We start from the raw sequence: 24,313 nt of genomic DNA, 5'->3' as shown, positions 1-24,313 counted from the left end.
ATTCTAGGCAATTATTGTTAAAACGAAACTGTGGAAAAGATACTGGTATCTGTCATTCGGAAAGTAATAGTAATCTTTATTATTGCCACAAGTAGGCTTACATTAACACTGCAATGAAGTTACTGTGAAAAGCCTCTAGTCGCCGCATTCGGGCGCCTGTTCGGGTACACAGAGGGAGAATTCAGAATGTCCAATTCACCTAACAGCACGTCTTTCGGGACTTGTGGGAGGAAACCGGAGCACCCGGAGGAAACCCACGCAGACACGGGGAGAACGTGCAGACTCCACACAGACAGTGACCCAAGCCGGGAATCAAACCTGGGACACTGGCGCTGTGAGCAATAGTGCTAACCACTGTGCTACCGTGCCGCCCATATGTATCTGAATAAAAAATGAGTTGATTAGAGAGAACCAGCATTATTCTATTTTGGGTGAGGATGCTTAATTAACTTAATTGAATGCTGAATCTGAGATGAGAGTGGTAGATAAGGCTGTGTCTGCGGATTTCCAGAAGGCATTTGACAAGGTTCCATATCCGAGATTGTTACTGAAAATGGCAACACGATTGGAGGCAGCTTATTGGTTTGGATCAGCACTGGTTAGAGGAAGGGTACAGAGTTTAGGGGTGATGGCTATGGTTAGAGGTAGGGTACAGAGTTTAGGGGTGATGGCTATGGTTAGAGGTAGGGTGTGGAGGCCCAGCATTGGGGTGTGGAGCCCCAGGCGAGGCAGCATTGGGGTCCGGCGTCCCTGGCCAGGCCCAGCATTGGGGTGTGGAGCCCCTGGCCAGGCCCAGCATTGGGGTGTGGAGCCACTGGCCAGCCCAGCCTTTATTGCCCATCCCTAATTGCCCTAGAGACAGTCAAACGTAGTGTTGTTGGAGCTGCACTCATCTTAGTATGTGGAGAGTTTCCCATCACGCCCCTGACTTGTGCATTTTTAGGTGGTGGACAGAGTTGAGAGGTGAGGGACTGACCGCAGGAATCCCAGCCTCTGACCTGCTCTTATAGCCACAGTATTTATATGTCTGGGTCCAGTTTAGTTTCTGGTCAATGGTAACCCCCAGGATGTTGGATAGTGGGAGATTCAGTGATGATAATGTCATTGAATGTCAAGGGTTGATGGAGATGGTCATTGTCTGCTACACATGTGATGTTAATGCTAGTTCCCCTTGTCAGCCCAGGCCTGGATATTGTCCAGGTCTTGCTGCATTTCCACATGGACTGCTTCATTATCTGGGGAGTCATGAACAGTGCTGAACATTTTGCTATCATCAGCGAACATCCCCTGCTGACCTTATAATGGAGGGAAGGTCAGTGATTCTTTATTCTATTTTTTCCCGGGGCCTCAGTGGGGAATGCGGGGCAGAGGCTGCACTTCGTGCCACCTGGACACCAGGACAGTGCCAGGCTGGCACATCGGTAGCACTGCCAGGGTGTCCAGCATGCTCTGGGAGACCCCCACGAGCACCGTTCCGTCTCGTCCCCGTTTGTGGACGGCACTCGCCCGAGGTCTCCAAGGCCGGAAGGTCAGTTATGAAGCAGCTGAAGACGGTTGGAGTGAGAACACCATCCACGGAACTCCTGCAGTGTTGTCCGTGACTGAGATGACTGATCATCAATCATCTCCAGAAGATGTGCAGATTAAGTGGATTGGCCATGATCAAACCACAGTTTACGGGGATATGGTGGGGGAGTGGGCTTAGGAGGAGTGTTCTTTCGGAGGGTTGGTGCAGACTCGATGGGCCAAATGGCCTCCTTCTGCACGGCAGGGATTCTATGGATAAATAACCACATCCATTCTCTCCAACCACTAGAGAATTTCACCCCTGAATCCAGTTTAGCTAAGGCTCCTTGATGTCACTCTAACCTGACCCCTGGGGTTCAGCTCTTTTGTCCATGGTAATCAGCAGGACGTTTCCTTGCCCATGTTTGACTTGCGTTAGAAAAAATAGATAGTTTTAAGGGATATATATTTAGATTGGTATATCACGGCAGCACAGTGGTCAGCACTGTTGGTTCCAGCTCCAGGGTACCAGGTTCGATTTGATTTCCGGCTTGGGTCACTGTCTGTGCGGAGTCTGCACGTTCTCCCCGTGTCTGCGTGGGTTTCCTCCGGGTGCTCCGGTTTCCTCCCACAAGTCCTGAAAGACGTGCTGTTAGGTGAATTGGACATTCTGAATTCTCCCTCGGTGTACCCGAACAGGCACCAGATTGTGGCGACTAGGGGCTTTTCACAGTAACTTCATTGCAGTGTTAACGTAAGCCTACTTGTGACACTAATAAATATTATTATTATATTATGTGTTTTGTGTGTGTAATTGTTGCCCACGATGTTGTTCTCTTGTACAGCAACTCATCTTCCGCTTTTATAGCCATCGCAACAACAAATTTATACCACAAATGAAATAAGTGCTTTTTATGCAACAACTTTCTGAAACATTCCAAAGTATTTCAGTAATAAGAAATCACTTTTCAGTTTGCTGAACTGTTGGAACCATTTTATTCTGAGCAACAATTGAAAAAAGTGAAATAGCCTTGAAAGGCCAGAGATCTCAATGGACTAACTGAATACCCACTGACAGTGCGGCACTGACCCTCTGACAGTGTGGCAATCCCTCGGCATTGCCCCTCTGGCAGTGTGGCACTCCCTCAATACTGAGGGCAGCACAGTAGCATAGTGTGGTAGCACAATTGCTTCACAGCTCCAGGGTTCGATTCCCGGCTGGGTCACTGTCTGTGCGAAGTCTGCACGTTCTCCCCGTGTGTGCGTGGGTTTCCTCCGGGTGCTCCGGTTTCCTCCCACAAGTCCTGAAAGACGTGCTTGTTAGGTGAATTGGACATTCTGAATTCTCCTTCGGTGTACCTGAACAGGCGCCAGAGTGTGGCGACTAGGGGATTTTCACAATAACTTCATTGCAGTGTTGATGCAAGCCTACTTGTGACAATAATAAAGATTATCAGGATTTTGAACATCTCGATCAAATCTCCTCTTAACCTTCTCTCTTAGGAGAACAGTCCCAACCTCTTCAATCTGTCCTCATCACTGAAGATTCTCATCCCTGGAACCATTCTTGTGAACTTCTTCCCCACTCTCTCCAATGTGTTCACATCCTTCCTATAGTGTGACACCCAGAGCTGTGCACAATAGTCCAGCTGAGGTCTAACTAGTGTCTGTATAAGTTCAGTATAACCTCCTTGCTCTTGTACTCTCTGTCCCTATTAATAAAGCCCAGAATACTATTTGCTGTATTCACAGCTCTCTCCACCTGTCCTGGCACCTTCAATGATCTCTGCACAGATATACCTGGGCCCTTTTTGCACACGAAGGGCAAGGTAGCATGGCCAATCCACCTAACCTGCACATCTTTAGGCTGTGGGAGGAAACCGGAGCACCCGGAGGAAACTCACGCAGACACGGGGAGAAGGTGCAGACTCCACACAGACAGTGACCCAGCCGGGAATCGAACCCGTGACCCGGGAGCTGTGAAGCAACAGTGCTAACCACTGCGTTACCATGCCGCTCCCATTTTTGAGTCCATACTGTATTCTAAACTTTGTTATTTTTATATATTAAAGGTGATTAACTTTAACATTAACGCATTTCGACTACCTTTTTGTGACCAAGTTACCACACATACAAATGAACAAACTAGGAATAGGCCACTCGGCCCCTCGAGTCTGTTCCGCCATTCAATAATATAGCGGCTGATCCGACTGTAATTCAACCCCACATTCCTGCCTCCTCCCGATAAGAATCAATCTAACTCTGCATTAAAAAATATTTCTCCCAGAATCTGATATGAACCCAAAGGTCCATCTGGAAACAAGTCCTACTTACTTTTAGTGAAGATATATTCATTTCCAGACAGTCTCCGCAAACCGTCCTGTAGGTAGCAAGAGAGGAGTTAGAGTGGTCACGCAATTTACAAACAAGCTGTTACAATGGCCTCTGATAAAATTCCATCCCAGCATTGTTTCTAAGAATATAATCATAAAATATAGGAGCAAGAGTCGACCATTTAGCCCCCCCGAGCCTGCTCCGCGATTCAATAAGCTCCTGCTGACCTGATTGTGGCCTTTAATGCAATGTCCTGCCCTTTCCCATAACCTTAATCTTATTGATCAAAAATCTGTCAAACTCGGACGTGAATATTTTCAATGAGCCGGTTTCCACAGCTCTCTGGGGAAGAAATGGCGAAGATTATGCTACGCCCGCATACTAAGTTTTTGTGATTTCTGCACTAGAACACCCAGATCCCTCTGTATTGCAGAGTTATGCAATCCACTTAAATAATGCTACGCTTTTCTACAGCAGACAACTTCATATTTTCCCACATTATACTCCATCTGCTAATTTCTTGCCCACTCACCTAATCTGTTTCTATCCCTTGACAAGTCTCTTTGTATCCTTCTCACAACTTGCTTTCCTATCCATCTTTGTCTTCAGCAACTTTGCCTACTAACACGCCGGCCCTTCATCAAAATCATTAAAACAGATTGAAAATAATTGAGGCCCCAGGACTGACCCCTGTGGTATTCCATTAGTTCCAGTTTACCAGCCTGAAAACAATCCTATTATCCTAACTCTCTGCTTTCCATTAGCTAATCAATCCCTTTTCCCCACTAATACGTTACTTCCAGCACCATAAGTTCTATTTTGCTTAGTAACCTTATTTGTTTTCTGTCTTAAACAAGTGCTAGCATGTGGTCAGTTCGGCTCAAGCTAATGGGATCCTAAGTGAATGGTTCAGCAGTCCATACCAACGTGTGTTAGTCACAGCAGGAGATGCTCATTTCTACAGAATTGGAATCATACAATATACAACAGTTAAATGTGTCTTCCCTATCTACATAGAGTGAATAAACCCACAGTGGATACTTAGAGAGAGACTGTAACATCTGGGAACCAGGCCACTGAAGACCTGTTGAACACATTTTAATCTCCATAAGACATAGGGGCAGAATTAGGCCACTCGGCCCATTGAATCTCACGTCAGCTCGTGCATAAAATTCTGATATAAATGTTCTGCTGTCATGTTTTAGGTTTGATTCAATGTTGGTCCCTTTGTGATAATTAAGTCTACATGGCAACTGCTCAACACGAGTTCCTGGCTGGCCCACAGTCTGTGCATAGCACTCGTTGATCATAACTCCACTGACGTAACATTTATCGTGTTAATTTGTATCCACTTTAACACTACTCCACATCAGAAGCACTGGTGCTTTCTGCTAGAGATATCTCTATCTCTCCAACACCTTGCTAAAGTCATTTTTTCACGTTTCAGCCCAGCCAAGGAATGTTGGCAGAGTATTCAAGTGGAGGGTCAAAAATCTTCTCAAGGTCTTTAGACAAGAGCAGCAGGGGCCTCCTAATAGCAGTCTGGATCAAGATTGGCACATTTTCTTTCTGTGCTGTGCGGAGTCTGCACGTCCTCCCCGTGTGTGCGTGGGTTTCCTCCGGGTGCTCCGGTTTCCTCCCACAGTCCAAAGATGTGCGGGTTAGGTGGATTGGCCATGATAAATTGCCCGTAGTGTCCTAAAAAGTAAGGTTAAGGGGGGGGTTGTTGGGTTACGGGTATAGGGTGGATACGTGGGTTTGAGTAGGGTGATCATTGCTCGGCACAACATCGAGGGCCGAAGGGCCTGTTCTGTGCTGTACTGTTCTATGTTCTATGTTCTGTCCAATGACAAAGCTGCTGCTTGTATTTAGTATTGCAGTAGGTGGACGGTATATAGATGGGCCATCAGCCCCCAGAACACAAAAATGAAGGTCCACAAGAATAAAAGGGATTGACAGCGTGCCTTAGCAGTAAGAACCTCCCATTCTGACTGCTCGTGAGGATAGACACAAATTACTGGGCAGAGAAGCTGCAGGGACAATTGCTAGAAAATCACAGGAGATTAAGAGACAGTCCAGAAGCAAACCATTCAGCCCATCTATCTGGAACTCTGTAGTTGGGAGCAAATCACCAGTTAGTCCACATTTTAAAAATTCTGCCAATAAACACTAAACCCACAATCAGTTGAGGCAAGAAGGAAACAGAGGAAATATGGAACTGATGAATAAGAAAGAAAGACCGAGACTTGCATTTGTTAGGAAAACAAAGGTAGTTTTAAGGGATTTATATTTAGAACATAGAACATAGAACAGTACAGCACAGAACAGGCCCTTCGGCCCTCAATGTTGTGCCGAGCCATGATCACCCTACTCAAACCCACGTATCCACGTATTTGTACTGGTAGACATTAGAAATAAGGTATAGTAGTTTTAAGTGGTTTTAATTTAATGTTTTTGTGCCTGGCAGATTAATACCGGGGGCTGGTTTAGCACAGTGGGCTAAATAGCTGGCATGTAATGTGGAACAAGGCCAGCAGCGCAGGTTCAATTCCCGTACTGGCCTCCCCGAACAGGTGCCGGAATGTGGCAACTAGGGGCTTTTCACAGTAACTTCATTGAAGCCTACTCGTGACAATAAGCGATTATTATTATTAATACCTATAGTTAGATTCTTGCTGGACAAAGGTGTATGCGTGAGGGTTTTATTAAGTTCTAATTGTCTTTCTACTGCGTTAGAGAGAGTGGCAGCGTGAAGAATAAAAAAAGGCATCAGTATGTGGGTATTGCTTAGCAACTGGGCCTTGTAAGGTAGAGAAGAGGAAAGAACAAAGAAAAATTACAGCACAGGAACAGGCCCTTCGGCCCTCCAAGCCTGCGCCGATCCAGATCCTCTATCTAAACTGTTGCCTATTTTCTAAGGATCTGTATCCCTCTGCTCCCTGCCCATTCATGTATCTGTCTAGATACATCTTAAATGACACTATCATGCCCGCCTCTACCACCTCCGGCGGCAATGCGTTCCAGGCACCCACCACCCTCTGCATAAAGAACTTTCCACGCATATCTCCCTTAAACTTTTCCCTCTCACCTTGAACTCGTGACCCCTAGTAGTTGAGTCCCCCACTCTGGGGAAAAAGCTTGTTGCTATCCACCCTGTCTATACCTCTCATGATTTTGTAGACCTCAATGAGGTCCCCCCTCAACCTCCGTCTTTCTAATGAAAATAATCCTAATCTACTCAACCTCTCTTCATAGCTAGCACCCTCCATACCAGACAACATCCTGGTGAACCTCCTCTGCACCGTCTCCAAAGCATCCACATCCTTTTGGTAATGTGGCGACCAGAACTGTACGCAGTATTCCAAATGTGGCCGAACCAAAGTCTTATACAACTGTAACATGACCTGCCCCAGCTCTTGTACTCAATACCCCTTCCAATGAAGGAAAGCATGCCGTGTGCCTTCTTTAAAAAAAAAAATTTAGAGTACCCAATAATTTTTTCCAACTAAGGGGCAATTTAGAGTGGCCAATCTACCTATCCTGCACATCTTTGGGTTGTGGGGGTGAAACCCATTTAGACACGGGGAGAATGTGCAAACTCCACACGGACAGTGATCCAGAGCCGGGGTTCGAACCCGGGTCCTCAGCGTCGTAGGCAGCAATGCTAACCACTGCGCCACCGTGCTGCCCTCCGTATGCCTTCTTGACCACTCTATCGACCTGCTAGTTTAGCTAATTTGTTGGCAGTTGTACACTGGACCGTGGGGAGTAAACATCTGAACTCAGTCAGAAGAAAGACTGGACAGGTCTGGAGCTGTGAAGAGGCAGGATTCTGAAAGTACAAGTTACAGTCCAGATAACCAGGGAATTAGGCCCGAAACAATGTTTGAGACACCTAGTAATAATCTTTATTAGTGTCACACGTAGGTTTACATTAGCGCTGCCATGAAGTTACTGTGAAAATTCCCTATTCGCCACGATGCGGCGCCTGTTCGGATACACTGAGGGGAATTTCAGAATGTCTAAATGACCTAACAGCACATCTTTCGGGACTTGTGGGAGGTAACCGGAGCCCCCGGAAGAAACCCACGCAGACACGGGGAGAGCGTGCAGACTCCGCACAGACAGTGACCCAAGCCGGGAATTGAACCTGGGACCCTGGAGCTGTGAAGCGATGGTGCTAACCACTGTGCTACCATGCTGCCCTAGGTATGCCACTTTATGTTGAGGCATTGTTCAGGAGAGTTCAAGGAAGAGTATCAAAGTGTTCTAAGTAAGAGACAATTGCAGTAACTAGATTTAAAGTGGAACATCAGAGTTCAGGAAGTAGATGAAACGTCTGATGCCATTTTAATAGTCTGGAAATTCAGAGTTAAAGCACGGCACGGTGGCACGTGGTTAATACTGCTGTCTCACAGCGCCAGAGACCTGGATTCGATTCTAGCCTTGGGTGGGTGTCTGTGTGGAGTTTGCACATTGTCCCCATGTCTGCGTGGATTTCATCCCACAGTCTAAAGATGTGCAGTTTAGGTGGGGCTCCAGGTTGGGGTGGGGGGTTGGATCTAGGTAGAGTGCTCTTTCAGAGGCTTGGTACAGACTTGATGGGCTAAATGGCCTTGTCTGCACTGTGGGGATTCTGTAAGAAGTCAGCAGTCAAGACAATAAAATCCTGAAGGGGTTGGTGCAAAATCCTGGACTGGATTCACTGTTAGAAGTGGAGTGGAAGCTTTGTTTAAAAGTTGTCATTTGGAATGCCTAGTCTGGATTTAGGAATGCAAAGGGATTATGAGACAAGATTTTAAAGCGTGTTTGGAAGGGAAGTTTGGAAACTCTCACGTGACAATCATCTGTGGGTATCCGGAGGTGACATCCTCAAACACTAACTTGGGTTGATAGTGGAGAGTGTATTTACCCACAGTCACCTTGTGTGCTTAAAAGGGACTTTGTATTAATCAGACCATTGTTGACTAAGATGCATTTTGTAATCTGTGTTAATCCTAAAACCAGTGTGGAATCGTTCAACTAAATGGGGAGTAAAGGACTCTTGTAATTTAATCCAATTTTATCATGCTTCTTCGTGTAAAAACTAATTTGCAGTAAGTTCTGTGACTCTGTTCCTGCGCGTTTATTAAAAAAACGTAAACGTTGCATTCTTTTGAGTCAGGATTCCATTCTGGAACCTTCCCATCCGGTTATATCAACAACTGGGATGGTAAAACATTTATATAGTCCTCTACACAACCATCAACACCCCAAAGTGCGTTAGTCAATGTAGCGCTTCTGAAATACAGCCACTGTTAGGAAATTTGGCAGCCAAATTCTGCACAGGCAAATCCCACTAACCAAATGTGATAACAACAGATCATGTTTCTCATAGAGAGATAAACATTGGTCCAGTCACAGGGATAACTCCCTTGTTGTTCAAACATAGTGCCATGGGAGCTCTTGTATCCACCATAGGATATCCAGGCCTAGGTTTAACATGCTGAAAGACAGCACCTCTGACAATGCAACACTCCCTCAGTACTACACTGGAGTGTCAGCGCAGTGTGAAAGACAGCACCTCTGACAATGCAACACTCCCTCGGTACTACACTGGAGTGTCAGCGCAGTGTCAAGTCCCTGGAGTAGGACCTGAACCCACAATCTTCTGAACTGGAGATGAGTGTGTTAATGCTAAACTTGAGTTGACAACTGAGCGAAGTGGAGAAGAAATCAAGCAGGACACAGGTAATAAAGGTTTGAACAGCTTCATCGAAATTTACTAAATTTCCTATATAACAGGTGCCTTGCGCATGCATTACAGATCTTTCCACCCGCATACCCCCCATGTGCATAAACCCAGTCTAACAAAGGTGCGGAATAACTACTAACATTTCACAGAGCTTTGTTAAACGATTCTGAAAGGTGGGGTTCAAACATAACTTACAGACATCAGTCCGTCGACCAGATCGCTGGCATGTGGGTCGTCATCCTTGTTTCCAAGCTGCGGAGAGTACAGCTCTGTGGTCCGGAGAATTTCTAGCACACGATCTAAAGCTTCAGCCACCGGCTCAGAGCTGCTCTCTTGTGCAACATTTATGATATTTATTACCTTAAAGACAAAGTTTAATAAAATAATCCCACGAGGAATGCACAATAAATGCTTCATGCTCGAGTTACGTGTGGACAGCTTCGCAGAAACAATGTTGCTTTGATTTGTCTTTGGATTGGGATTTTAACCCTCGCCCTTCCATCAAGTTGCAAGGACCACCAGTGAGTTAAAGCCAAAGAACATGCAAATTAATCAACCCGATTTCTCCTTCGCAGTTCATTCTTGAAATACCACTAAAAACGGGAACATTTCACATTCTGAAAATATTTTAAAACTGGGCTGCATCGCATTACTTGAATATTAGATTTCCAATTCAGTTGTACCTTGGTAATGGGAGCTTCAATGGTCATGGAATGTATCCTCGCAATAGAGGCTCTTCTGGGCTGGGAGCTACCTGTGGATTGAACAAAACACGAGAGCTTAATAAAGATAAGAGTCTGTGAAATTTCTTTCCCAGGAAACGAGAACCAAGGCCCCAATCAGATCTGCCATACAAAGAAACATACACAGAAAATAGGAGGAGGCCATTCGGCCCTTCGAGCCTGTTCCACCATTCATTATGATCACGGCTGATCATCAAGTTCAATACCCTGATCCCGCCTTCCCCCCATATCCCTTAATCCCTTTAGCCCCAAGAGCTGCATCTAATTCCTTCTTAAAATTACACAACGTTTTGGCCTCAACTACTTTCTGTGGGAGTGAATTCCACAGATTCACCTCTCTCTGGGTGAAGACATTTCTCCTCACCTCAGTCCTAAAAGGCTTAACCCTTATCCTTAAACCATGACCCCTAGTTCTGGGCTCTCCCACCATCAGGAACATTCTTTCTGAATCCACCGTCTCTAAACCTGTTCGAATTTTATAAGTTTCTAAGCAATCCCCTCTCAAACTCCTAACCGACTTAGTCTCTCCTCATCTGACAGTCCCACCATCCCAGGCATCAGCCCCTTAAACTTTCGCTGCGCTCCCTCCGTAGCAAAAACATCCTTCCTCAGATAAGGACACCAAAACTGTACACAATAATGCCGCTACACAATTGCAGTAAAACATCTCTATCCCTACATTCAAATCCTCTCGCTATGAAGGCCAACGTACCATTTGCCTTCTTTACTGCCGGCTGTACCTGCACGCTTACTTTCAGCGACTGATGCACGAGGACACCAAAGTCTCGCTGAGTATCCACCTCTCTCAATTTACACCCACTCAAATAATAATCTGCCTTCCTATTTTTGCCACCGAAGTGGATAACCTCACATTATCCACATTATACTGCATCTGCAATGCATGTACCCACTCACTCAGCCTGTCCAAATCCCGCTGAAGCATCTCTGCATCCTCCTCACAGCTCATTGCCCCATCCAACTTTGTATCATCTGCAAATTTGGCGATAATACATTTAGTTCCCTTCTCCAAATCATTAATCTCTAATGTGAACAGTTGGGGTCCTGGCACAGATCCCTGTGGTATCCCACTAGTCACTGCCTGCCTATCAGAAAACAATCCATTTATTCCAATTGTTTGCTTCCTGTTTGCTAACCAGCTTTTTAATCGATCTCAAGACGCCGCCCACAACCCCATGCGCTTTAACTTTACAAATTAATCTGCTATGTGAGACCTTGTTAAAAGCCTTCTGAAAGTCTAAATAAACCACATCCACCGGTTCTCCCTGGTCAACCCTACTAGTTACATCTTCAAAGAATTCCAGTAGATTTGTCAAGCATAATTTTCCTTTTGTAAATCCCCGCTGACTTTGTCTGATTACACCCCTGCTTTCCAAATGCTGCGCTATGAAATCTTTGATAATGAACTCCAGCAACTTCCCAACTACCGATGTTAGGCTCACTGGTCTATAGTTCCCTGTTTTCTCTCTATGTCCCTTTGTGAATAGCGGGGTTACATTCGCTACCCTCCAATCTGTAGGAACCATTCCAGAGTCCAAAGAATTTTGAAAACGATCACAAATGGATCTACTAATTCTAGGGCCACTTCCTTAAATAATCTGCAGATTTGTCCACCTTCAATCCTATCTCTTGTTGGAGATGGTCATTGCCTGGCACTTGTGTGGTGTGAATATAACTTGCCACTTGTCAGCCCAAATGGTTGTGGTGGTTGGAGGTCAATCATCTCAGCTCCAGGACATCACTGCAGGAGTTCCTCAGGGTAGTGTCCCCGGCCCAGCCATCTTCAGCTGCTTCATCAATGACCTGCCTTCCATCATAAGGTCTGAGGTGGGAATGCTGACATATGACTGCACAATGTTCAGCACCATTCGTGACTCCTCAGATAATGAAGCAGTCTACGTCCAAATGCAGCAAGACCTGGACAATATCCAGGCTTGGGCGGACAAGTGTCAAGCTACATTCGTGCCACACAAGTGCCAGGAAATGACCATCTCCTATAAGAGAGAATCTAACCATCGCCCCTTGACATTCAATGGAATTACCATCGCTGAATCCCCCACAATCATCATCCTGGGGGGTTACCATTGATCAGAAACTGAACTGGACTAGCCACATTAATACCATGGCTACCAGGGCAGGTCAAATCCTACGGCAAGTAACTCACCTCCTCACCCCCCAAAGCTTGTACACCATCTACAAGGCACAAGTCAGGAGTGTAATGGAATACTCTCCACTTGCCTGGATGAGTGCACCTCCAACAACACTCAGGAAGCTCGACACCATCCAGGACGCAGCAGCCCGCTTGATTATTCCCCTTTCCACAAACATTCAAACCCTCCACCACCAACGAACAGTGGCAGCCGTGTGTACCATCTACAAGATGCCCTGCAGTAACTCACCAAGATTCCTTAGTCGACACCTTCCAAACCCACAACCATTACCATATGAAAGAAGAAGAGCAGCAGATACCTGGGAACCCCACCACCTGGAGGTTCCCCTCCAAGTCACTCACCCCCCTGACTGGGAAATATATCAGCCGTTCCTTCACTGTCGCAACATCCCGGAACTCTCTCCCTAACAGCACAGTAGGTTTACATACACCTCAAGGACTGCTGCGGTTCAAGAAAACAGCTCACCACCACCTTATGAAGGGCAAGTAGGGAAGGGCAATAAGTGCTGGCCTGACCAACGACGCCCACACCTTGTAAATGAACAAAAAGAAAAATCTTCCAAGATTCCCCAGATTCGACAACAGTTGTCATTGGGTTGGAAAGTAACACATGTAACCCAGCTATTCACAAAACGAGGGATGGAGAAAACATGGAAATATCAGCCAGTTAGCCTGACATCAGTAGAAGGGGAAAGTGTTTGAATCTATAATTAAGGACTTGGGAACAGACACATGGGAAATCAGAATCGGTCATCAACTCATGTTGAATCTTCTCAGAAATGTTTGTAAAGGTACCCAGCAGGATGTATAAGGGACATTTTCAGGACATCCCTAAAGTGTTTCCCTGTCCCCCCCCGGAGAGTCTCCTGCCACGACCATGTACTGAGTAGAGCAGTTGCTTCAGGATTCTGGTGCCAGGCACACAAACGCCATGTCCTGCCCAGGGGAAGTGGTTCTGATGACTAACACCTTGGTGCTGAGCATATTGGCATGGGAGAGGGTGCTGCTGTTGGACCACTTTTCTTTCCACCGAATGTGGGGAATATTGCAAAGGCACCTCTCCAGTGCCATCCAAGTTTCCAAACAATATAGGAACGTGGGGGATCCCTGAAGGCTGTATAACTAGTGGGGTACTTCAAGGATCAAAATTTGGGCTTCAGTTACTTTTGATGAGGCCTCAAAAAGCATTTTTGCCCTTTTTAACCAATACTTCAACTTCTGGAACTTGTTGCAGTTTTGACTGATGCTTTCCAAGGCCACCCACTCCACAAAAACATTTCGAGATAAATCGATAGAAGTTATTGCGACCTTTTAGCACTTAACATACCATCACTCCCCCGTGAAGTGTTGGATCGAACATCTGAACTTTTCCGCCTGTCCTTATGTTTGCAAGTATAGATGTCTGTAAAGCAAGCAATGAACTATTAAACCAGACAGAACAAAACCTTCCCTCTCTTCCCCCTGTTGTCAATGGGATGCTGCAGTCTAATTTACATATCTCCATGGACACCACCAATAGAAATCCTTAACCAACCACTTAGTCTTCCCTCCCACCCACATACACCTAATAAAAGACCAAAAATGTACCTGTCTTGAAAGTATCAGTGCAGAGACCGGGGTCTGAAATGGGCTTTGGAGTTCAGTGTTAAAAGCTTCAAGCTGACATCAGTAAGTCGGACTGTCAGCTTGCAGGATGGTGGTTGTGAATCTAACCCTAACAGTACATTGTTCCCATACCAGCCTCCCCGGACAGGCGCCGGAATGTGGCGACTCGGGGCTTTTCACAGTAACTTCATTTTACATTTCAGCTCTTCCATCAGGGACAAAGAGTGGTTTGTTCACGTACGTTGGTGAAAAGGTTTGAATGGTTTTGATGACTTCTCCTTATTTACTCTGTTTCCAGTGGTGAAAGGGCAATGGCTTTAAGGTCATTGGCAAAAGAACCAGTAGACGAGGGAACTAAAATAATGTTTCCGTGATCTGTACGTGCTTGAAAGGGTGGTGAAAACAGAGTTGCCAAAGGAAACTGGATGAATACATGAAGGGGAACAAATTGCAGGCTTATGGGAAAGGAGAATAGAGTGTGACTAATTGGATAACTTTCAATCAGCTGGCACAGAATGATGGGCTGAATGGCCTTCTCCACTGTATTCTTTATGATTTTATCAACATGTTCAATTTCAGGAACTCATTATGTTGGCATTTAGTTTTTTTAAGGAAAACAAACCTCAAATACCTCTTTAATGCTTGAGATGCACTCTGAACTGGCCTGAATCAGGAACGTTTTATTGATATTAAACGGTACAGATTCCAATCAGTCTGAACAAACTCGGACTTCAGTTGGAAAGCTGCACAATAAACCAGTGTTCACGTCTCAACATCTGAAGGACAGTTAGTCACATTCATCGAGTAACATATATGCTGTCTTCTCAACCTTTCCCCACCAAACAACAGACTTCCCAAGACTGTGAGTGTGAGTGCAAGTGTGAGAGAGAGAGAGAGAGAGTGTGAGTGAGCGTGTGTGTGTGAGTGTGAGCGTGTGTGTGTGTGAGTGAGTGTGCGTGAGTGTGAGCATGTGTGTGAGTGTGAGCGTGTGTGTGAGTGAGTGTGTGTGAGCGTGTGTGCGAGCGTGAGTGAGTGCGTGTGTGTGTAACGTGCCACAGAAAAAGGAAACCTGCCAGTGCTCAGCAATAAAGACAGAGATTCATCTGGAAGCCAAACCTGGAGGACTGACACCCTTTGAAAAGTTGCGTCCTCTGCCATATGACGGCATGGTAACACAGTGGTTAGCACTGTTGCACACAGCTCCAGGGTCCCAGGTTCGATTCCCGGCTTGGGTCACTGTGCGGAGTCTGCACGTTCTCCCCGTGTGTGCGTGGGTTTCCTCCGGGTGCTCCGGTTTCCTCCCACAGTCCAAAGATGTGCAGGTTAGGTGGATTGGCCATGCTAAATTGCCCTTAAATGTTACAAAAAGGTGAGGTGGGGTTATGGGTTACGGGGATAGGATGGGCTTAAGTAGAGTGCTCTCTCCAGGGGACAGTGCAGACTCGATGGGCCGAATGGCCTCCTTCTGCACTATAATTTCTCTAATTCTATGACCTCAAGATTAATTGGAAACGACCATTTCAGCAGATTCTGATCAGGAAGTGGGAGACCCTCACACTGGATTCACGTTATTCACTTGTTGTACAAAACAAAGTTTGGGAACACAGATGAGAGGTACATCAAACAACGATACCTGTTTGCGACTCGGCCTGAACCCGATCACATAATTGAGGCTTGTCAGCCTGCAGAACAATAAGAAGACTGGATGAAAAAAGTGCTCCAGATACGTTTGGGAAGCAGAGATCAGGAAGTTAAGCAGAGATCTTATACCTACCTTACTTTCATTACAGGGTCTCTTAATAGACACATAGTGTCTAATTTTCCTATTGAGAAAGAAGCTCTAATTAGAATATTTTATAAATTCTCGCAGAGCAGATCTTAAATGATAACAAATATAATTTAAACCCCGGGAGGGCTGATCAAATAAACTGAGCCGAGGAAAAATAGTGAGCGTGCAGTAACAACCCTTTGGAAAGATTCAGCTTCTGCAGTTAACCAGCATTAACATACTACCTGAATTAAGAGATCCTTTCAGAAAATCATTAAATACTAAACGGTACAAATTCTATCTGGTTCAGACCCAACTCTGACCTTGGTCAGGGCAACAAATGGTTTCAGGTCTCCAATCCACCACCAAGTCCCTTATTCTTCAACAAAACATCATGTCTGCATGTTCACAGCCTGTTCCAATCAGCTGTGGTGCCAGAATTCCAAATCCTCACTTACGTACTGAACAAATTTTAATCTTTTTGCACAACATAAAGTCCAGCCATTGAAAATGGACATGAATCCTTAAACAGAAACCAAAATAGGATTGTTTGTTTATTGCTTTTGATTCCAGTATGGTAGCATTGTGGATAGCACAATTGCTTCACAGCTCCAGGGTCCCAGGTTCGATTCCGGCTTGGGTCACTGTCTGTGCGGAGTCTGCACATCCTCCCCGTGTGTGCGTGGGTTTCCTCCGGGTGCTCCGGTTTCCTCCCACAGTCCAAAGATGTGCAGATTAGGTGGATTGGCCATGAAAAATTGCCCTTAGTGCCCAAAATTGCCCTTAGTGTTGGGTGGGGTTACTGGGTTATGGGGATAGGGTGAAGGTGTTGACCTTGTGTCGGGTGCTCTTTCCAGGAGCTGGTGCAGACTCGATGGGCCGAATGGCCTCCTTCTGCACTGTAAATTCTATGATAATCCATGTACAAAAACACTTGTGGTGTTCCTTTCCCACTGCACCCCAAATCTTGTAAAAGAGACTGAGACCCCAGAGAGAAATGCAAGCAAGCGTTCAGATAGAAATTCACCCCATCACTTTGGGTAATTTGGGTTATTTCCATCTCTTGATTCATCCATTCTGCAGAGAGCTCGAACCATGTGCACCATTCAGCTCGAGAAATAATTAATTTGCAACCTTTCAGCATGCCAGGGCGGGGCTGGTGGTGGCAAGGTAAATTAAATTCCCGTTTGCATGTTGGGCTCATATTTCAGTCACCTTTTTAGATTGAACCAGATAGTGAAGACACCCTACTCACCCTCCCTGCCCTATGACGGGAGTTATCTTCACATTTTGCTGTACACTGTCTCCATTTCGCTTTCTGCCATAATACATTCCCTGCCACTCCTGTAAGCACAAACAGATTGAAATAAGAATTCAACAAATTAAAATACAATTGAGCATTGAGATCAGGATAGATCATTTCCCCTCATTTATTTGTGAGGAATTCTCATCAGGATACCGGACCAGATCCCAATTTGTGTTAGGATACTGAAAATGAAATGAAAATGAAATGAAATGAATTGGGTACTCTAAATTTAAAATAAAATTAAAGAAATAGCTTTAGAACTAACAGTTAAACAGTTTTTAAATAAAAGGAAAAACTTGAATTTATGCCCTATACCTTCACTGTTAATATTCCAGCAAAGCAACCCCAATACAGTTCAAATGCTACTTATAAGTAAAGTTAACAAAACAGGTTACTTGCTGTCCTCTGTATAAACTTTGGAGAGACACCCTTTCAGGAAAAACCTGAAAATCGTTCTGTCTTGTCAGACTCAAATCCTATGACAAAACTACCTAAACTACAGACAGACCTGGGTACTCCCCTTAATTATATCCCACTAAGTTGTCCCATGACCTGCTTAGCGAGCACTAAACACCAACCCGTCATGAATTATCTATGCCCCAGGGAACTGTCTAAATATAAACAATACTCCATTATCCATCTATAAGTAAAGAAGTAAATGGTTAGAATCAATCATTACCTCACTTTAATTGCAGCTTTAGTAGACACACTGTATTTTCACCCAGCATTTTTAACATTACTACAAAATATAATATATAATATATAACAATTTCCTACATTCATCACATACTTCAGATTAGGTAATGGGACTTCCTTGGTTATCTCATCCACAAACATTCAAACCCTCCACCACCGACGCACAGTGGCAGCCGTGTGTACCATCTACAAGATGCACTGTAAGAACTCCCCAAGGCTCCTTTGGCAGCACCTTCCAAACCCACTACCATCTTTCACCAAAAGGAATTACCTGTCACCATGTGGACTATATTTATTATGACAGACCGTCTGTTAAATACTCTGCACAAGAGGGAGAGGGGGTGGAGGGGTTAGAAAGGATGACAAAGGGGGTGAGAGAGGCGGAATGGGGAGGAGGGGGGATTTGACATTAGCAATCACATCCCCTATTCCCTGGGGGCCATATCGCCAATAACTCACCTTTCCTTTTTTAATATAGGAGTTGATAGTGTCTAAAAGATCAGTTTTATTTTTATCACATTTAGGCACTTCCGTTAACTCCTTCCCTATCAATTCCTCTCGCTGGTAGCCCATCATCACTTCAAATGTAGGATTCACATACTGCGGAACACAAGCAAAATTTTATATCAGTTAGACATTTCAGACCTGATGTACATTCTTCAAATGGAAGATTTTTGGTTCAGTGACTGTCGGTTGCGGCGTTTGCGAAATGATTGGAAGTTCAAAGTTCTTTTGTGGTTGTTCAGATTCTACACTGATGTATACTTAGCAACAACTGTAACAGGAAATAATCAGTGTGGCACTCCACAGCCCCTTTCATCTGAGCGAATAAACCTTCCTATTGTTCCTGACCAACACGAAGCAAATACAATCTATGCAGAGAGACATCAGTCCATCTTAATCAAGCCGGCAGGACGGTATCCTCCATGTAATTATGGTGCCGGCCAGAGCGGGTTAGGCTTGGAGAAGGGTTCCAATTGATTTGCTTTACTTGCGAAGGAACTAGTTAGGGTTAGGGTTAGAACTGAAATTAGAACTGAAACAATCTCAGACGGAAGGGACAATCCTTTAAAACAGAGATGAGGAGGAATTTCTTCAGCCAGAGGGTGGTGAATCTGTGGAACTCTTTGCCGCAGAAGGCTGTGGAGGCCAAATCACTGAGTGTCTTTAAGACAGAGATAGATAGGTTCTTGATCAATAAGGGGATCAGGGGTTATGGGGAGAAGGCAGGAAAATCGCTGCTTACTTTTGGTCCAAAATTGTTTCTTCCTTAAAACATTTTTTTTGAAATTCAAATATTTTTGATCCTTTCTGACTTTCTGAAATTTGCGCACCAGCCCCTTGGGTAAGAATAAAAATGCAAATTTGGCTCCCAAAGGAAAGGTTGGGCAATAGAAACATTGCATCATTTATATTAACAAACCATTTGCAAAGAGACAAAACCATCGCTTGTAAGTGTAACTTGGTGCAGGATGTCAGGCAATCTCACCCCTTTCCCCACCCCACTGCGTTTATAATTGGAACCCATCACCCCAGCGTCCCATTAAACCATCACCCCAGCTCCCATTAAACCATCACTCAACGTCCCATTAAACCATCACCCCAGCGTCCCATTAAACCATCACCCAGCGTCCCATTAAACCATCATCCCAGCGACCCATTATACCATCACCCCAGCGTCCCATTAAACCATCATCCCAGTGTTCCATTAATCCATCACCCAGTGTCCCATTAAACCATCACCCAGCATCCCATTAAACCATCACCCCAACGTCCCATTAAACCATCACCCCAGCGTGCCATGAAAGCATCACCCAGCGTCCCATTAAACCATCACCCAACATCCCATTAAACCATCATCCCAGCGACCCATTAATCCATCACCCAGCGTCCCATTAAATCATCACCCAGCGTCCCATTAAACCATCACCCCAGCTCCCATTAAACCATCACCCCAACGTCCCATTAAACCATCACCCAGCGTCCCATTAAACCATCACCCCAACGTCCCATTATACCATCACCCCAGCGTCCCATTAAACCATCATCCCAGCGACCCATTAAACCATCACCCCAGCGTCCCATTATACCATCACCCCAGTGTGCCATTAAACCATCACCCAGCGTCCCATTAAACCATCACCCCAGCGTCCCATTAAACCATCACCCAACATCCCATTAAACCATCATCCCAGCGACCCATTAATCCATCACCCAGCGTCCCATTAAATCATCACCCCAGCTCCCATTAAACCATCACTCAACGTCCCATTAAACCATCACCCCAGCGTCCCATTAAACCATCACCCCAGCGTCCCATTAAACCATCACCCCAGTGTGCCATTAAATCATCACCCAGCGTCCCATTAAACCATCACCCAGCGTCCCATTAAACCATCAGCCCAGCGTCCCATTAAACCATCACCCCAGCGTCCCATTAAACCATCACCCCAGCGTCCCATTAAACCATCACCCCAGCGTCCCATTAAACCATCACCCCAGCGTCCCATTAAACCATCACCCCAGCGTCCCATTAAACCATCACCGTAGCGTCCCATTAAACCATCACCCCAGCGTCCCATTAAACCATCACCCCAGCGTCCCATTAAACCATCATCCCAGCGACCCATTAAACCATCACCCAACATCCCATTAAACCATCACCCCAACATCCCACGGGCCTCACGGTAGCATGGTAGCATGGTGGTTAGCATCAATGCTTCACAGCTCCAGGGTCCCAGGTTCGATTCCCGGCTGGGTCACTGTCTGTGTGGAGTCTGCACGCCCTCCCCGTGTGTGCGTGGGTTTCCTCCGGGTGCTCCGGTTTCCTCCCACAATCCAAAGATGTGCGGGTTAGGTGGATTGGCCATGCTAAATTGCCCGTAGTGTAAGGTTAATGGGGGGATTGTTGGGTTACGGGTATAGGGGTTACGTGGGTTTAAGTAGGGTGATCATTGTTCGGCACAACATCGAGGGCCGAAGGGCCTGTTCTGTGCTGTACTGTTCTATGTTCTATGTTCTAAACCATCACCCCAGCGTCCCATTATACCATCACCCCAGTGTGCCATTAAATCATCACCCAGCGTCCCATTAAACCATCACCCCAGCGTCCCATTAAACCATCACCCCAGCGTCCCATTAAACCATCACCCCAGCGTCCCATTAAACCATCGCCGAAGCTTAAACTAGCAAATAAATATCAGTATTCCATCTCCGAGCTCAACAACATCTCACATACACAACAGAACAATATCAATCCTCAGTTAGTGGATAATTCTGTCTACATTTAGTGTCACTTAATTAGTAAAAGCAACACATCCAGAATTGGGATCAGCTCCACACTCCCATCCCCTCACATATATGTGACTCCAGTCCATCACCAACGTGGGTCACTCTTAACTGCCCTCTGAAGTTGCCGACTGTCAGTCTTGTCAATGTTAAGGATATGGCAGTTAATGTTGGTCAGTGACTCCCATATCTGCAGAATGAAATTACTCATAAAAAAATAAATCACAATTCTTGATTTAACTCATTTGTCATCTCAGCCATTCACCGTTCAAATATAAATGTGAAATAGACAAAACGCATTTCAAAGAATACACAAGACTCTGCTATAATTAGACTTCCAAATGGAATCAGGCATCATAGAATTTACAGTGCTGAAGGAGGCCATTCAGCCCGTCGAGTCTGCACTGGCCCTTGGAAAGAGCACCCTACCCAAGCCCACACCTCCACCCTATCCCCATAACCCAGTAACCCCCACCTAACCTTTTTTGGACACTAAGAGGCAATTTATCCTGGCCAATCCACCTAACCTGCATATCTTTGGACTGTGGGAGGAAACCGGAGCACCCGGAGGAAACCCACGCAGGCACGGGGAGAATGTGCAGACTCCGCACAGACAGTGACCCAAGCCGGGAGTTGGACGTGGGACCCTGGAGCTGTGAAGCAACAGTGCTAACCACTGTGCTGCCGTGCTGCCCATTGTTATCAACTGCCTTATGATGCATAACATTTCCTTTGTTAGGGCAGCACGGTGGCGCAGTGGTTAGCCCTGCTGCCTCACGACGCCGAGGACCCGGGTTCAATCCCGGCCCTGGGTCACTCTCCGTGTGGAGTTTGCACATTTCCCCGTGTTTGCCTGTGTTTCACCCCAGAACCCAAATGATGTGCAGGGAAGGTAGATTGGCCACGCTAAATTGCCCCTTAATTGGTCACTCTAAATTTATATTTAAAAAATTCTGTTGTCAAATAATAATAATAAATCTATATTAGTATCACAAGTAGGCTTACATTAACACTGCAATGAAGTTACATCATTCCTTCACACTGCAGCACCTACTGCTCGAGTGGAAATGTAAAGAGCAAATCAAGTTGAGGGTTTGAAATTTTAATCTAAAACAGCATTGTCCCCATTAGGTTTTTAATTCCAGGTTTTTTAAAACTGAGTTTCACTATCGGCTGTGGTGGGATTGAAACAGGGCTTTACCCCAGGTCTCTACATTATTAGTCCAGTGAGAATGTTACCGTGCCACTGCCTACCCTGTCTCATCACAGCTCTCAGAAACCACTGGACTGTGTACAGACAGCTCTTTCCACATTACAGGAAGGAAGTGACAGCACCAGATCGGACACACAGGAGATTTACAAGGATATTATCAGAAATAGTAAGAAGTCTTACAACACCAGGTTAAAGTCCAACAGGTTTGTTTCAAACACGAGCTTTCGGAGCACGGCTCCTTCTTCAGGTGAATGAGCCGTGCTCCGAAAGCTCGTGTTTGAAACAAACCTGTTGGACTTTAACCTGGTGTTGTAAGACTTCTTACTGTGCTCACCCCAGTCCAACGCCGGCATCTCCACATCATTATCAGAAATGGGGAACGTTAGCAATGAGGAAAGGTTGGATAAGTTGGACTTGTTTTGCTTGGAACAGGAGGCAGTATTCAATTCAGATGTTCAAAATGGTGAGGGACCTTGGAAGAGTGGATAGGAAGAAGCTATTTCCCTTCGAGAGATCATTAGTCGGGAGATATAGATTTAAAATGATTGATAAGAAGAATTTAGAGAGGAGGACGAATTTTTCAACCAGAAGGTGGGGACCTGGAACACAGTGTCTGAAAGGGTGGTGGAGGCAGAAATCCTCATCACATTGGAAATGCACTTAAAGTGCTATAACCGAGAGGTCTACAGAGTGACAGGTGGAAATTACAATTAGTTCTTTCTTTGGATAACACAGAAACAATGAGCCTCGTGGCCTCCTCCTGTGTTTCTGACAACAATGGAATAAATAATTAATTTTATTGTTCTTGGTCACTGAGGGAGGAATGCACAAGGCATTGGAAGAATTCAGAGCTCCTTTCTGAATGACCCGACCTAAACCAGTGGAATAGTCAGCGACATCGTGTTAAATTCCTGACCAAAAAAGCACAAAATACAGTAAATTGATGCAATGCAGCAATTGAAAATATGAAAACATTTGCTGGTTGTTACCAGGTTCAGGGTGAGGAGATTGAAGCCATCAATTAACAAACCTGAATAATATTATCTTCATTTGTAATTTCTATTGATTCTTGACTTTGCTCCAAAGCGGTGAAGATTGTGCTACTTGCCCTGAGACAGAGAGACAATAATTCTGTTAAAGCTGTACAAGAGAGAGCAGACAATTCATGCTATACTCAATTTGTGTATGAAACTAATTCAGAGTTTACAGAATTTCCAAAACAAAAAAGGACAACAATATTTTACAGTAAGAAGTCTTACAACACCAGGTTAAAGTCCAACAGGTTTGTTTCAAACACGAGCTTTCGGAGCGCAGCTCCTTCCTCAGGTGAATGGAGAGGTATTATCCAGAAACATTTATATAGACAAAGTCAGCGATGCCGGACAATGCTTGGAATGCAAGAATTGTCCGGCATCGCTGACTTTGTCAATATAAATGTTTCTGGATCATACCTCTCCAGTCACCTGAAGAAGGAGCTGCACTCCGAAAGCTCGTATTTGAAACAAACCTGTTGGACTTTAACCTGGTGTTGTAAGACTTCTTACTGTGCTCACCCCAGTCCAACGCCGGCATCTCCACATCAACAATATTTTAGACATTGTTCTTTTAAAGATGACCTTTTCTGGCAGAGTGCACACAGTTCTGGGCACCGCACCATGGGAAGGATGTGAACGCATTGGAGAGAGTGCAGGAGGTTTACAAGAAGGGTCCAGGATGAGACATAAGAACATAAGAACTAGGAGCAGGAGTAGGCCATCTGGCCCCTCGAGCCTGCTCCGCCATTCAATGAGATCATGGCTGATCTTTTGTGGATCAGCTCCACTTTCCGGCCCGAATACCGTGGGCGCGATTCTCCGCAAATCCGGCGTGCCGTGAAGGCTGGCGTGAAACTGGCCGTGTTTCACGCCAGCCTCGGAGCTCCGTCCTGGGACC

General features: G+C 45.4%; 1 protein-coding gene across 2 annotated transcripts in view; it reads right to left on the bottom strand.

The window, feature by feature from the left end:
- pde8a (phosphodiesterase 8A) overlaps window positions 1–24,313 on the bottom strand; it is an 82,718-nt gene that overhangs the window by 27,585 nt on the left and 30,820 nt on the right. For both annotated transcript variants that reach the window (XM_038813225.1, XM_038813226.1), the window contains exons 6-14: window positions 23,412–23,490; window positions 18,340–18,480; window positions 17,134–17,222; window positions 15,885–15,933; window positions 15,744–15,792; window positions 13,833–13,907; window positions 10,258–10,328; window positions 9,770–9,934; window positions 3,841–3,886 (exon numbers count right to left, since the gene is read on the bottom strand). In XM_038813225.1, the coding sequence (XP_038669153.1) occupies window positions 3,841–3,886; window positions 9,770–9,934; window positions 10,258–10,328; window positions 13,833–13,907; window positions 15,744–15,792; window positions 15,885–15,933; window positions 17,134–17,222; window positions 18,340–18,480; window positions 23,412–23,490 (764 nt within the window). The remainder of the gene's footprint in view (window positions 1–3,840; window positions 3,887–9,769; window positions 9,935–10,257; window positions 10,329–13,832; window positions 13,908–15,743; window positions 15,793–15,884; window positions 15,934–17,133; window positions 17,223–18,339; window positions 18,481–23,411; window positions 23,491–24,313) is intronic.

Source organism: Scyliorhinus canicula, chromosome 12 (genome assembly GCF_902713615.1).
Source record: "Scyliorhinus canicula chromosome 12, sScyCan1.1, whole genome shotgun sequence".
Classification (NCBI taxonomy): domain Eukaryota; kingdom Metazoa; phylum Chordata; class Chondrichthyes; order Carcharhiniformes; family Scyliorhinidae; genus Scyliorhinus; species Scyliorhinus canicula.
This window is presented reverse-complemented; position numbering and strand designations above follow the sequence as displayed.